Source organism: Dipodomys spectabilis, unplaced genomic scaffold, assembly GCF_019054845.1.
Source record: "Dipodomys spectabilis isolate Male_0828 unplaced genomic scaffold, ASM1905484v1 ptg000302l, whole genome shotgun sequence".
Classification (NCBI taxonomy): Eukaryota; Metazoa; Chordata; class Mammalia; order Rodentia; family Heteromyidae; genus Dipodomys; species Dipodomys spectabilis.
Genome location: NW_024870979.1, coordinates 1,047,629 through 1,063,224, shown reverse-complemented (window position 1 = coordinate 1,063,224; position 15,596 = coordinate 1,047,629). Strand labels below are relative to the sequence as shown.

At 48.5% G+C, this 15,596-nt stretch overlaps 1 protein-coding gene across 5 annotated transcripts in view; it reads left to right on the top strand.

Moving 5' to 3' along the window:
- Arid1b (AT-rich interaction domain 1B) overlaps positions 1–15,596 on the top strand; it is a 328,395-nt gene that overhangs the window by 275,320 nt on the left and 37,479 nt on the right. For all 5 annotated transcript variants that reach the window (XM_042702061.1, XM_042702058.1, XM_042702060.1 and 2 more), the window contains one exon: positions 2,703–3,030. In XM_042702061.1, coding sequence (XP_042557995.1) covers positions 2,703–3,030 — 328 coding nt within the window. The remainder of the gene's footprint in view (positions 1–2,702; positions 3,031–15,596) is intronic.

Genomic DNA, 15,596 nt, shown 5'->3' with positions numbered 1-15,596 from the left:
CTGTGGAACGGCAGGGAAGGATGGAAAGTTAGCCCTCAAGTGCTAGCATGAATTGGCGAATTAATCACTCATTCAAACCATGAATGAGTATATTTATTTCAAGAAAAGCAAGAGCCAATGCGGAGCGCTTTATTTCATGGGTGCCGAGAGAGGTGGTCCTCCCGCCCAGCTCCCCATCCACCCCACCGCCACCCAGGGCTGTAGCAGACCCCTTCCCACCCAGAGAACGTGGCTAGCAGCCAGCAGGGATGGAGAATTTCAGGCCTTCTCTAGGAACTTGGCAACTGAGGAGCAGCTGTGCTGTTTTGCTCCTTTTACTTGAGTTTGGTTGTTTCCGCACAATCTGCACGAGCTCTTGAAGCTGCCCGCCGGCCTGATCATGTGACCTGAAGCACCCAGCACCTCGGCAAGGCTCCTCTCCACCCCTCTCCCCTGCCTGGCGCCTTTCTGTCTCGCTCCGCACCTCAGGTCTGCCACTGCTTTACCGAGAATCCCAAGCCTTCCACGTTACGTTTGGATCCAAGATGCTGCTGACTTGCGTCAGGCGCCCTTTCTGTTGCTAGTGAAGTCCTTCGTTAGCGTGTCCCAGGATTGTTCTATATCAGGGGCCACAATTCTGGCCTACCTTAACACATCGCCTGTGCATGCAAACACACTTCTGTTGAAGCCCTCCCGCCGGTGGCTGTGGCTCCTTTGGGGCTATAGTAGGGTAGACCCCACAAGGCCTAAAGTATTTCCTCTCTGGTCCTCAGCAGGAAAAGTGCCACCCTACTGTGCGCCTGAACTCAACGTAAACAATGGGGTGCATATCACAGAAAGCTCACGTGATGCGCCCAGCAGAGCAAGCGCCCCGCGAGTAGGAAGGTGTTGAATGTCTTGCAGATGCATAGTGACACCTCTCCAGGACAAACTGTTTTTACAGTCACCATAGCATTGTCGATTAAGCATGCAACTCCTTAAGCGCTGAAGAGACCACGTGCGGGAGCGCAGCGGCGTGCTCCACTGCGAGCAGCGAGCTCCACTGCTGCTGCGCGTGCAGCCTCCCGCACCAGGACCCAGTGTCCAGCCATTTGGGACAGTTTCCTAAACGTCCCTGAGCCTCAGGCCCTCATCTCCAACACGAGGGCTTCGTGTAGTCTGGGCTTCGTGTCAAGAGGCAGTAAGTTAGAAGGGACTTAGGGCTACGACAGTACCGCTGAGGTTTTTGCTTCTTTTTATGGTTGTTATTCCATCACTGATTCTACTGGAAGCCCTTCTTCCCTTCTTGGTGAGCCCCACACTTAGAAGCCTGGTCCTCAAGGACCTGTCGGTCTGACCACTTTGGCTTGACTCCCCTGCCCGCCTCCTGCCCCGAGTGGATGCCTCAAATGCTGTCTTGCCGCCTGGGCCCAGAGCCTCACTTCTGCTCTGCCCTGCTCATCACCCAGCAGCGAATCAAATCCCCGCCACCGATTACATGCAAGCGCTTTACACAGGAGTGTCCTTCAGGCCTGAGGAAGTGCGCGCCACAGGACTGTTGTACAGAGAGGAAGGGACGAGGGCAAGTTTCCTAAGGGGACACGGCTGGCGGGACGGCGCTCCTCCCTCCTGAGGCCCGGCCAGCACAGGGCCTGACCCCTTCATCAGAGAAACGTGTACTGCACCCCACTGTAGAGGGCCCCCCCAGCACACACATGCGTGTTTATGCACACACAGGGCCACTGTGGGCTCTCCAATACCCGGGGAAAGTGCATTTAGCCGTGTCCCTGTGCCTAGACCTGCTCGGCATAGGATGAGTGGGTGCTGGTCAGATGAGTGAAGGTCTTCCACAAAGTAGGTAGGGCTGATTAAGAAGCGCTAATCTTACGTGTATTTTACTTCATCTTTTATTGGTTAAGTGCTTGGGTTCAAAATCAGTTTGCTTGAGCATCACTTCTAGCCTATTGGCTCTCAGTTTACCTCCTTGTCAATGGTGGTGCCTATGGCTCATTTAGCTGCTGGGAAAAATGAACAAATTCATCTGGGCACAGCTGGAGGCCTTGCCAATGCCCCTCAGTCCTGAGTGGGCAGCCCAGGCTAGGGAGGGGGAGGTGCAGCAGTGGCTCCTGGCTCCTCCTCCCAGCCTCCAACTCTGCCTGCCTCCCCTTTGCACAGTGTTACACTAGCACTGGGAATCATGAAGCGTGACACCAAACAGAAAACCGCCACCCTGGTACTCAAGCAAGAGAGTACAAGGGTTGGACCCACATTATAGAACAAACCAGGTGAGGCCAACTGTAGTCCACATGACCCCTTCACGGAGAGCATAGGCTAATGTTGACCCTACAATATCTGTCCTCAGTTCAAGTGGCATGGTAGGGCAGTCTTGATGGCTCTCACTCAAAGTCAGAGTTGAAAAAATGATTTTAGCTAACCTGTAAGAATGTTAAGTGTTGGTCACATTGAAGTGGACCCAGTCTTAAAGTGGCCTGAATTTTGCCTCAGTGTTGCAGGGCTCCAGCGGGGCCTCTGTCATTAAGCTTACTCAGTAGGCGTCTTGGGGACATGCAGAGGTAGCATGTTGGGGGCCTGGCAGCCCCATGGGCACCGACAGGAAGGGCAAATAGGGATGATGATCATTACCGTGGCCAGCATGTTACTACACAGAACGTTTTCCCAGGGAATGTTTTTGCAAGTGTAAAGATTGAAAAAAAGGCTTTAATTTGTGTTTGCTTTTTGTTTAGGTAACTACTCCAGACCCCCAACGTATACTGGGGTGCCCAGTGCAAGCTACAGCGGCCCAGGGCCCGGTATGGGTATCAGTGCCAACAACCAGATGCATGGACAAGGGCCAAACCAGCCATGTGGTGCTATGCCCCTGGGACGCATGCCGTCAGCTGCGATGCAGAGCAGACCATTTCCTGGAAACATGAGCAGCGTGACCCCCAGTTCTCCGGGCATGTCTCAGCAGGGAGGGCCAGGAATGGGGCCGCCGATGCCCACGGTGAACCGTAAGGCCCAGGAGGCGGCTGCAGCCGTGATGCAGGCTGCGGCAAACTCGGCACAAAGCAGGTATGCGCGAGGCCAGTGCGCCGAGGTGTTGGGTGTTGATGTGGGACCACGTAGCAAGCGCAGGCTCACCAGCTTCCCCGGACAACCCGAGAGCAGGACGGGCTTCCGCTTGGCTGGCCTTTTCCCGTTGAATGTATATGCTAGAACCGAAGGTCGGGAAAGTAACAGGTCCTGTTGTAGGATCCACTGAGGGCACATCAGCCCTCAGAGGAAGTGTGACCCATCTGTGCTCAGCCCCGCCCCTAGCAAGCCAGACCCTCTCCCAGGAACGTGGCTGCTGTTCACTTAAAACCTAAAACACTAAAAAGATTCCCAGTTTTTAATCCCACCATAAGAGTCTTGAAATGTGATGTGTGTGTGTGTATCGTACATTGTTCTAAATGTATATGTGTGTGGCATTTTATGTTTTTCTGTTTTCTGGCCGTATCTTTGTCTAAACCAAAATGTGATTGTTAAAGTAAAAATAGTAGCAAGTGTACATTTAAAAGAAGAAGATGTAAATATTTCTTTAAGCACATCAGAAGATAGGTAGTTCCGTGGTATCTTCAAAAAGAAGGTTGTGACTTTTGTCCGAGGGAAATTAAGACCAGTGTGTGCCTGGGTTGGGGAGGGGTGGGAGGAGGGTTTAATGTGTCCCTTTGTCCATTCTCCATTGAAGCTACTATTTGGGGAAGGTGGAGACCCCTCAGACTTGTTGTTTGCAGCAAATAATGATAAAATTTCCCTTGATAACTTAACATGGAAGGTCACCACTGCTTCTCTCTGTCCCGCTGAAATCTCCTTCCTGAAGGGAGCATGGTCTCCAGGCCACTGGCGGGGGGGGGGGGGGGTGGTGGGGAGGGGGGGGGGCGTGGGAGGTGGAGGGGGGAATAAACTAAACTTCTCTGTGACATTGGATCTGCTGGTCCAGTTGAAGTTCTCGTGTAGGTTTGAATGAATTGTTCACTGTTGAAACTCATAACACCGGAGTTCTTTCCCTCTGTACAGTAGGAAGTTGAGGCCTCTGCTGGCGAGCTGAGAGGAAGCTCACCGCAGAGATTTCATTAGGGTGGAATTCTGTGTGGTAAAAGTCTCCTGAATCAATTTGTCATCTTGCAGAAGTTGGTGTATAACACACATCCATGATTTTACTTGGTTTCAAATCAGCCGCCCACTTCAAGCCTTACCTTCAGATACTACTTAGCTTGGCTCTTCATGAGTTTAAGTGGGGGTAGTTTATTTTATTTTTTTATTTTTCCCAGGCCAAAGCTATCCTTCAAGTTTATAAACTAATACCACATCTAAGGATCGCACCTCTCTCTCATCTGCTGCATCTCCCACCTTTGTTTTAATGGTGTTTGAGCCTTCCCTTCCCTCAGTCAGCTGCCTGGTCTAGATTATTCTGCATCTTTTCCCCCATGGTGACCCCCCCCACACACACACACACATACACACCTACGTGTGGCAGTGTGTGCAGTCAGGGGTTCAACCTTGCACTTCAGAACCAACTCAGAGAGGCTAGCACCCCAACTTCGGCAGCTCCCAGGCTTCTGTGATGCACCAGGCTGACAAGGGCCGGTAGGTTGCAAACACCCCGGGGCTCCCTGCGGGGCCTGGGTGTTTCTTTTTAAAACTGTAAGCCAGCATGACCTCTGGCTACGGAAGGAACCCCAAATTAAGACCATGAAAGACCTCAGAGGAAACCATCCCAGGGGTCGTCCTGTCCCTCCCAATGTGTCTTGTGTTTGTTCCACACCATCCTGTGGCACTTTGGTAGGAACCTGCATCCTGTCCTGTGGGATTTATCTGCATGACTTTTGACGTGGCTGCTTTCCTTCATGCCTCAGAAGGACCCTTTAAAAAAAAAAACAATTCAGCTACCATGACAGCCACCCTTGGGGCGTAGGAGAGATTTCATAACACCACTGAGCTTGTGCCAAAGCAGGCTACCATTTCCTCCAAGAGGATTCAACTGGTGAAGCCACAGGGGAACGAAAAAGATCCAAGACAGGCATTCTACCTCAACAGGTGTAATCATATTATCGTCAATACAGGAATTACATACAGCAACAAAAGGTACCTCTGTCCTGCCACAAAAGCAATATAACATCAGGCACGGTAGCCATGTTTGGGTTAATGAATTTGGTGTTGTTATTGAATGTTGCGTTGTTACGTTACTGTGCCTAGCAGGTGGTTCCGGGTCAGACATACCTCTGGGTAATGCAGAACAGGCGCTGTCAGTTCACCTCGTTCAACAGCAAAGTTTCCAGAACTGTGTTTTCACTCCGTTATGCATGCGTAGCACAGACAGCTTTTAATAGTTTGGATTCATTATACATTTATTTAGTCAGCAGGAACAAATGATCATTTTGTAATTGAGAAATTCTGTAAACATGGTCGTAAAAAGGGGCCAACAAATACCAGATTCCATAAACATAACCCTGAACATGCACGACAGCGGAGAGAGAGGGGGCATTCCTGGGGCACTGGCCTTTCCTCTCCTGCACCTCCCCTGCCACCTCAAGGTCACTCATGAGTCATAGGAAGACAGTGAGCAACAGGAAGCGTTTATCATCGGCTGCTGAGCCACGAGTCCTGTCCTTTACCAGCTCAGGAGTGCTGTTTAGACCCACCAAGCGAGTTTGGCGGTGCCTTGCCAAGCCACATTAAGCAGCTGTGTAAAATGAATTTAAATGGCATGCATCAGAGGAAACTCTCTTCCACTGGGGCAGAAAATCAATGTTAGCTAACCAGCACGAGAGGAGCAAATCTGCGTTTCAGCCAGCAGCATACAGATAGCTTCCTCAGGCCCTGACACCTCCTTGTTAATTAAAAATAAGAAAGAAGATACGTTGGAGATTCTGTGTAGCGCTTACCTAGGGCCCTCTGCAAAGGCCTGTCTTTGCAGCCCTGCCATGCCTGTTGGCTGTGGATTTTGCTTTCCATATTTACAGGATTCTTTCTAAAAAAGAAAGCAAAGCGAGATTTCTGTGTTAAATCTTCCTTCTGTTCCCCTTTGCAATCGATGGGCCTGTTGTGCCTTTTTAGAAGTACAGACTCGAATATAAGAACGCATGTGCCCGTGTGCGACACGCTTCCATGTTTTGACTGAGCAATCTGATTTTCAGCCTGCTTGTGCTTTCCTTGTTTAATAGCTCCCTGCAGCAAACTTGTGCTGTTGGTTTTGTTTTCGCTTTCTTCCCCTGCTGATGGCTCTGTTGGTGAAATTTAGGCTGGTATTTTAGAAATCAGTTTGGGAAATGGATTTACCTTTCGGGAAAAAGGGATGACTTGACCTTTCAGGAGACTCGTAGTCACCATTTGTCATGATGGCTCTTCCCCAACGTAGAGCCCAGAGAGCCTGTGACAGACTCTCAGAAGGACAATTAAAGATGAAGTCAGCCAGGGAGGATGGCGGAAGCGGAAGCTCGGTGGGAGGAGGAAGAGCGTGCAGTTAGATGCAGGCTTCCTCAGCTGGCTGAACGTGAGATAATCTAGCAACCAGGAAGTGGGCTAGTTATCATTTCATTAGTTCCTATTTCAAGAGTGCCATTATGTATGGAGTAAAATCTGACCAGTGCGTCGAGTGAAGTTAGAGAACATACAGGTGATTTTTCTTTTTCACCTGCTGCATAAAGGAATTTTTTGCCTCTGTTGTAAGAGGATTTACAATAGAAGTTCCTAGTCTTAGGTAAGTTAGCTTGTGTCATAGTACCCGGTCATTTAAAGTGGATGATTTTTAAGTAGTATTTGTACAGAAAATGCATTGCTGTGTTTAGTTGCAAAGCATCAGTAGTTAATATAATACTATTTTGAAGATGTGAAAAAATAGAATTAGAAATATTACTTGACCTTACTGAAAGCCCGGTTGTTGTGACTAGCTATAGCATCCGGTTGGGGGACTTGGACCCATTGTCTGGACATAGGAAAGCCACAGGCTGCTGGCAGTTTGGGGGAAATCTTGGCCTCCTGCCTCTGGAAGATGGTGTGGATTTGGAACCCGTGAAGCAACCTCTAGATATTGCGATTATTCTAATGACTAATGATTATTCAATGCGTTGCTTGTAACCTGGATGCTTAGGGCACTTGCACACATTAAAATAACTTTCCCTTAGTCCTACAGTAAACTCTGCATCTGTTCTTCAGTTCTAGGTAGGACCTGCTAGTGCCCAAAGTCACCATATCCACTAAATACAGTCTGTGGATGCAAATAGTTCAGATTTTCTCTTTGAAATGAGTTCCAAAAAGGAAGCATGACTTTACTGAATTTACAGGTCCAGTGAGCCCTGGGTCCTTAAGCAGAGGCAAATGGTGGACAGATTGTAGTTCCTTGAAGATTTTAATTCCTTAATTCCCTAGCATCTTGCATATTGTGTCACAATATTGTGTCTGCTAAGGATCTTTAAGATCAATGTTTGATCTCAATAATGCGTTCCTTTACAGCTAGAGGGTTCGGAAGCACTGTCTGGCCTCCACAGTGGAGAGAATTAAGCCTTCTGAGATTACCTTCAAAGGAGGCAAGGCAAAGCAGAGGCAGGTCCCTGTCCTCCTTGTCTTGTATGGTACTGTCCCTAAGCTAGATTGTCTTTAAAGAAAAAAAAGAGAGAAACTACATTAGTGCCCGCTTTGTTTAAAGGCTCTCTTGCTATTAGAAACCAAGCCCTAGCACGAGTCTCAGTAGGACCGGGTTGGCTGAGCACTGGGCCTGGCAGCTTCTTCCCCTGCAAAGGACCTGGGCTCTTCACTCAGCCCAGGAAGGCCAGGAAGGGTTTTTTTTCCTTTCCCTTTTATTTCCTGTCTTTCTTTTTTTTCTTTCTTTCTTTCTTTTCCTTCTTTCCTACCTTTCTACACAGGGAGTTTTCCTTCCGATGCCAGACACTTCAGGATAAATAGTGGTTATTTACGGGCACACAGATGGATTTGGTCATCTTCACCCTCTGGTGCTGTCCATATCAGTACTGCGCCTGCTTCCACACCATAGAGACACCAGAACTCTGAGTGGTGCGGCTAGACCGGGGCCATCCTCACACCGTCCCTCGCTGAGTCGCCTGAGGAGTCCCGGAGCGACTCAGGGATGTCTTAGATTTGAAAACTTGATGCATAAGGAACAAACTCAATATGAACTCTCACTACACTTGTCTAAGAGGGAATGGCTCTAGTGAGCATCATGAATGAGAATACACTTTAGGTGTTACTATGCTTACAGCAAATCAGAAAATCACCAACATAGTCTTAAAATACTTTATTTTAGTCAAATAGAACACTGTAATATTTTTACTTTTATCTTAGACTCCTCCCCCACCCATAGTGGGACTTGAACTCAGGAAGGCTTGTACTTATTCTGCTTTCTTGCTCATGGCTGGCACTCTACCACTTAAACCTTGCCTCTAGCCCAGCTTTGTGCTAGTTAGCTGGAGGTAGAGTCTCGCAGACTTTTTTGACTTTTTCTCCAGATCTCAGCCTCCTGAACAGCTAAGATTACAAGTGTGAACCACCAGCACCACCTTCTTCACCACATCTTAACAGGGCGCATAAACCCTGTGAAGTGTTGACCATAAGATCACTAAATCACTATCATCCTGGCTACTTGAACTTCAGTCTCCTTCTGCCTAAGAACAGCTGGACCCATTTAGAGCAAACACGTTGGCATGGCTTTTGGATGCAGTCCCCAGGCTCACCAGAGTGAATGATTTCTGTCAACAAAGACCTGGCCCTTTGGATTTGGGATAGTTAGGTTTTAACACAATTGCTATGATTTGAAAAGTCAGGTTATTACAAGACCTAACATTTCTACAAGTAAACATTATCCTTTTCATTATAATCTAAATAAATGCTATGATTCCATTTTGAGCCTATTTTTTCCTTCAAGATTTTGAATTTGAATATTTCTATGTTTTTTCAAGATTATGATTTCTATTAAATCTCTTAGAGTTATAAAACTATTATGGAATCTAGAAAGTATATTTATGAATCTTCAGACTTAAGAAAATTAGTAATTCTAAAAAGGCTGGGAGTTTTTTTTTTTTTATTCTAATGAAGATCCAAGGAAATCAAAGAATGGAACGGTAAACCCTCTATGGGTTAGAGCCGTGAAGCACCCTGATTGGGGGTGGGCGAGGGGGGAGGGTGATTGTCGTCTAGCGACTGTACACACACCCTGACCCAGCCAAGCAAGCACAAGGCTGTGCACTAGTGGTTGTTTTGTTTTGTTTTGTTTTTGTTGGTCGTGGGGCTTGAACTCTGGGCCTGGGCCAAGGCTAACATTCTACCACTTGTTGTTTATAGGAGATAAGAGTCTCAGGGTCTTTCCTGCCCCGGCTGGCAGATCTCAACCTCCTGAGTAGCTAGGATTACAGGCGTGAGCCACTGGATGCCCAGCCTGCCACTTGTGCTTTGAACAGGTCTCTTGTGTGGCCTGGTGTAGAAAGCCATGCTGCACTGGGATTGCTGCAGTGGAAGAGCAGGGGAGAGGCAGGAAAGCCATGACCTCTTCTGTTCCCATACCCTTGGACACAGGATCCCCACCACCTCCATCTTCTCCCATCAGACACTTTCCCCTCTGCGCAGCTCAGGTTCTATGCCCCTGCTTGTTGTCTAGGCCACTGGTCTTCACCTGACTTTGTGTCCTACCATCATTTCCCCCCGTGTGCTCAGTCACGCTAGACAAGCTGGATCATCTGCTCGAGAACGGACATTGCAGTCCACCCGCGCTTTGGGCTGCTGGAGAGGCTGCAGTGGCGACCTGCAGGACCTCTGGGTGAGGTTGGGGTGGCAGCGTCTTCTCAGCTCGAGTCTAGTAGCCTCATCAGTGTTTAGGCTGAGGGCGGCAGGAAAAGTGTGTCAGTAATGAAGAGGATCTGCTTGCATCGTGTTAACAACCCTGGTTAGAAAGCACCATGAGTGACCTCAGACCGCAGGCGAGAGACAGTTCTTTTGACTGTTCACAGCACCGTAGTGTTACTAAGGACTGGGGTACAGCTTCCTCGGCCTCACTCTTAACATTCGTTCTTATTTTGAATTTCACTTCTGCTATCACAGACTTTTGAAAAAACAACCAAACCTCACAGTTATAAACCCATAAGGTTCTCTCGCCTGGCCTGCTTAGAGAGTGAGCCCGCTCTGGTTACCTCCATCCGGTGTAAGGCACTGGCAGGAGGAACTCCTTGCGCCTCTGATACTTTGCCCAGGAGGATGGGGCAGGAGAGGACGTGAGAACTATGGTTGCTCACTCCGCCTTCCAGCACACCTGCAGCCAGAAGGGCGCCTTTGGCTCCCAAAATGTGTAGGAATTTAGGGCTGCTGTTTTGTTGTTTTAAAATTCAACCTCATTTTTTGTTGGAACTGGTTACAAAATAATGTTGTGGCATAATATGTGAGCTAGAGAATCCAGAAGCTAAGGTTCATTTTTAAGCCAAATGACAGTGTATGCATTGAATGCATACATCATACATGTTCCTAATTATCTCACTGCTAAACACTTCACCCAGATCAACATTCCAGTGCTTGTTAGGTAAGTCCTCCTTGGGTATCAAGTTTACCCCTCCTCCCCCGTACTCCTTCCCCCCACCTGAATCTGAGGCTCCTAGAGGACCCCTGTCCTCAGCCAAGCTGCAGCTCAGCAGGGGTTCGGTCACTCCCTCACACCTGGAAAGGGATCTTTTCGCTTAAGGAAAAAGAATAAGAAAACTAAGGAGGAGCAATCCACCTTGTAAATGAATGGAGACTCTTAATGGTATTATGGCATCCAGGTACAACTAAGTTTGGTGCAGCTCAAAGGATTCTTTCTAGTCTGGTGCTGGTGACTCACACCTGTAATCCTAGCTACTCAGGAGGCTGAGATCTGAGGATCGAGGTTCAAAGCCAGCCCCGTCAGGAAAGTCCGTGAAACTCTTATCTTCAATAAACCACCAGAAAACCGGAAGTGGTGTTGTGGCTCAAGCAGTAGAGTGCTAGCCTTGAGCTGAAGAGCTGAGGGATAGCGCTCAGGCCCAGAGTTCAAGCCCTACAACCGACAAAAAAAATTAAAAAAAAAAAAAAAAGGATTCTTTCTGTGGAGGAACATTATAACAACTGAATTTTCTCTCATGCAATTTGGTTCTTAGTTTTGCCAAACCAATTGGACGTTGCAGGATCCCAGAACCCACAGAGAGACTGCAGGCGCTGGATCCGCGGCTCTGCCCAGTGGTCTTCTTATGCTGTGCGCAGAAGCAGTCAGTGTGCCAACAATCCGCAGGAAAGGGCTAGAACCTAAATGTCTGGATTAAATGTTGCCAAAGTAGTTTACTTCATTTCTATATGATTGCTAGTGAGCCACTCATGAACCAGAACAATGCCTTCACAAACCAGAAGTTCATTTGAGAAGGAAGAAAGCAGTCTTCGAGATCACTTAGCAATCGCTGTTTTCGTGCCTTTTTTCCACACCAACAAGGAAATCACTCTCCTAAAACCCCTGCGATTCCATTTGTTTGGTATTCTTTGAAGGCGCAGGTGAGGGTCAGTTGTCTCCCGTGGGAACAGGGGGAGCTGGCCCTGCAGTGGGATGGAAGGAAAGACTAAATCCGCAGTCGCACAACACAGCTGGCACATATGGGAGCTGTGAAGTTGTAAAGTAGCAGCAGAAGTGCTACCTATCCCCGACAGTGTGGAGTGAGTGATCAGTCCTCTCGGTGCGCATGCACGGAGCCTCCCGAGATGCCAGAGGGGCCATGCCAGCGTGCCCACCAGCCAACCTGAACAGTCAGGCCTCTGCCAGAGACCACGCGGGAGAAGTGCTAGCAAAGTCACTACTGCCCTGGTGTTGAAAAAGAAGGTTCCTCAAAGAAAAAAATAAATTTAGCATGTCCCTTACCAAAGGATTCGGGGAGTTAGGGCTGCGTTTGCCCCGGAGCACTGGCAGGGAGCACCCAGCCCACAGCTCCGATTGGACATGACAGGGCAGACACGAGCTTCTCATGCTGCTTACCAGCTGCCCGTGGCCCGTCTGCCTGTATTGATCACTTTGTGTGGCCCATAATGATATTATAAATAACCAAATTATCTTTGGCAGAGGACAGAGTTCCTCTCCTGCTCGCTGCTCTGCCCGTCGGACAGGCCTTGAAGCTTTCTTTGAACAGCCTGCCTCCCGGAGATCATACCAGGCAGAGGGAAGGTCTTCGGGAGGGGTGTCTAGGCGCCCTCTGCATTCCAGGTTTGGGCCCATCTGTGTGACAGCACTTTGGCAAGGGCACGCAGAGGCCTGTGCCCCCGTGTTGCTGCTCTCCCAGAGCCCCGTGTGTCAGTCAGTGACCTTTCACCTCTCAGGCCAGACACCTGAGTCATCTTGGCCCCTTTGGCTCCCGCTCAGTGTCTATTCCTCTCGAAACCCTGTCTGCTCTGATCTGCTCTGCTCAGCTCAGCTCAGCTTGCTTTCCTAGTCCAAGTTGCTTAGACTCCTGCAATGCAGGCCCCACTTCCTGACTCCCACAGCCAGGGTTGTCTTTCAAACACACACTTCCCAGTGCAGTTCTGCTTTAAAACCTCTGACTTATCCCAGTGCGTCTTAGGATAAAGACAGAACTGTGAGCCTCACAAGATACATTCCCGCGTGGCAGGCCCAGCCCACCTGCACAGGCACCACAGGGCCCATGGGTCTGCTGGCCTGTCCTCCTGGCCTCGAGCTGGCCAGTGCATGCCCTGCCTTCCCTGCCCCAGCACGCTTGTACCTGCATGCTGGCTGTTCTTGTTTGTCGTTTGTTGTTTGTTTGGTCCAGTGCTGTGTTCCTCCCCACCCTCTTCTCCCACACCTGTGAGCCATACGCATCCTGGACAAGTGGTCATCACCACTGAGTCGAAGGGATTTCTGATTAACTTTCATTCTAATATGGCTCCTTGAGCAAAAGGGTGTAGACTACTCGGTTTTTCTGTTGTGTTGTTTAAATAGCATGTGGTTCTGAATTTTTACAAGAATCCTCAGTTCTTGTTTCAGGAAGCTTCAGGTTGTTTCTAATAACAGTGCCGCTTTGCCCTCACGGGATGGATTGGACCAGAGCCAGGGGCTTGTGGAAGTCCTGGCAGGGCTTTCCTTCCATCACTGCCAGGGCATCTGCTGTGGGCTAAGGGATGAAGTAGCCACCCCATACCCCGACTGCACCACAGCTGGCCTCTCTGCTCCGCTGTGCTGTTGGGGGACCAAGCGTACGCAATGTTTTTCTCGCTTCAGATACGAGATTTTAAATCATCTCAACTGGATTTTTTCTTGTTATGCTTTGGAAGAGTTTCCATGTAATTCTGTTGGAAATCTATTTCATCAATGATGCTAGATACATGTGTGAAATAAGATGTTTGTGAAATATTTTAAGTAGGGATTCCTGTGTAATATTGTGGACACAGTAAGAGCTTGCCAAAGAAATAGTAACATATGTAGGAATAAATGCTGCTGGAATTGCTTCAAGTTCCGCTCTGAGATAAGAGATAACCATGCCGAGTTCAGTTTTGCCCTACTTTCTTTCAACAGTTAGCAGTATTTGCTGGCTTTTAACTTTCTCTATACCTACTCTGGCAGGCCCTAGAGAGAAGGCTGTGTATTTGGCAATCTTGCTCCTACCTAAATAAAGCATGCATTGCTGTGTGTGTGTTCCCGACATAGCATAGTGGGCATGTCTGCTGTATAGAAAGCCTCTGTTCACGTGGTCCCTGTACCCAGACCATTTCTTCTTTCTGTCCCCTCCCTTCTCCAAAAGAGTTGTGTCAGATCTCCAGTCATTTTCAAATACACTGAGAAAAAGTAGCTTTCATTTCCAAAACAGGGAAGCTTTGTATTTCTTAAAGCACCAAATTCTGTAGTTGACTTAAGCACCAGATACTGACAAATTGACTGTATTCCATGTTAACTGTTTTTAACCAAACTGTTCCTCTTCCTATCCTCAGCCTGAACAATTAGAAATGGTCACTTTAGAGTTGGCGTTTGCTTGCATTTTTTCCCAAGGCCGTGATGTTAGCTGGAAAATCTGTAAATATTTGTGGGATGTCTCAGCTGCTTTGGCCACGCTCCTGCCCCGCAGGCCACTGCTAGTAGCCTGGAGTTGCAAAGGACTGGTGCCCATGGACTTGGCATGGACACCTGTGAAGAATATGACCCAGCCCCACAGCCGAAGTTCTCACCAACACGGTGATTCTAGAAGTCACTCAGCACAGTGAGTGCTAGTAAAGACCAGGAAACATAACTAGAAACATTCCATTCTAGTTCGGAAGGAGATGGAGGTTTCTGGTCATTAAGTCCAATTTCATTGTCCCAAAGCCTCCGAAATCCTGGACACAGAGACATATTGCCACACACCTCCAGTTGTATCTAGATACTTTTTTTTTTAACCACACCACATCATCAGCTTAAAGCAGGGCCCATTAGTCAAGTTCCAGGAAGCAGTGACAGTTAACCTTGGAACTACTATGCTCCTCCCATAAATAAATGGCAGTTCATTGAGAATCTCCATCCCATTCATTCTTCAACGTCCAGTATCATCGCAGTGTTTTCTCCTAGTTTGGCCAAGTAAGACAAAAGAAAAAGCCAGAAGTATATGCTGGCAGGTAAGATAGACCACAAAAGGGGACCTCGGTGCTGGAGGTCAGTGTCTCGAAGCATTTAAGCACAACTGATTCTAAAGATGATAATAAAGCAGCTGGGTTCCACATCCTGCATTACTGGCTTCTGGTGTTGAGATGGCTTTTTATAACATACGGGTCGTGGAGAGTGTGGGAAAGGAGAAGTGAGTGTTGTGGCGTGTGGGAAAGGATCTCCGGCATTCTCCGCGCTCTCCTGTCAACTGCATCTTGTCCTACGTGGCGTGTCTTACACATACTAGTCTGACCCGCCACTTCGATCAAGCTCTTCTGCAGTCAGCTTGCTTACGTAACAAACTGTGCATCCACTGAAAAGCTAGAGGGCCTTGTGCTGTGGGACAGGCCTGCTCCGGTGGCATTGGTCATCTTTCTCAGTGCAGTCTGGTGGCTGCCAGCATAGCAGTAGCAGGTAATTAGTTTAAAGCATGTATCAGGAAGGTATGGTCTAATGGTAGAGCACCAGTCACGGGTGAGAGCTCGAACCCCAGAATCGGCACAACACAAAGAAGGTAAAACATGAATCAAGCTACAAATGCCCCCTCAAGGTGGACGTTTGTCTTAGGATCGCAGAATCAGCAGCCGTGAGGTGTGCACAGTGCCTAGGTATAGACCCACTGCCCCCGCTGCCATACCATACTCATCCAGCCAGGGGTCTGGCGGGATCATTTGCCTTTCCAAGTGCTTATCTTTTCATGGAGTTTGCATTGAAAATGCCCCTCTCAGGTTAAATTTTTGCCAGGTTTGTTTTGCTACTTATATTTCCTTTTGGGGGAAAAAAAAGTAATGTCTTCTTGGCCTTGCTCATTGCACGTGGAGTGCTGCCCAGGCTGCTGCATCCAGTGGTTCGTGGTCAGGGGTGCTTCCCAGGAAAAGGGCTGGCTCTTCTCTAGGAACCTGGCCCTTAGCTCAAGACCGTGGCACCAGGAACTGCCTACAGCCCATCCCAGTGAGAAGCTTGTACTGTGCATCACAGAAATCCCGTCACTAGCAAG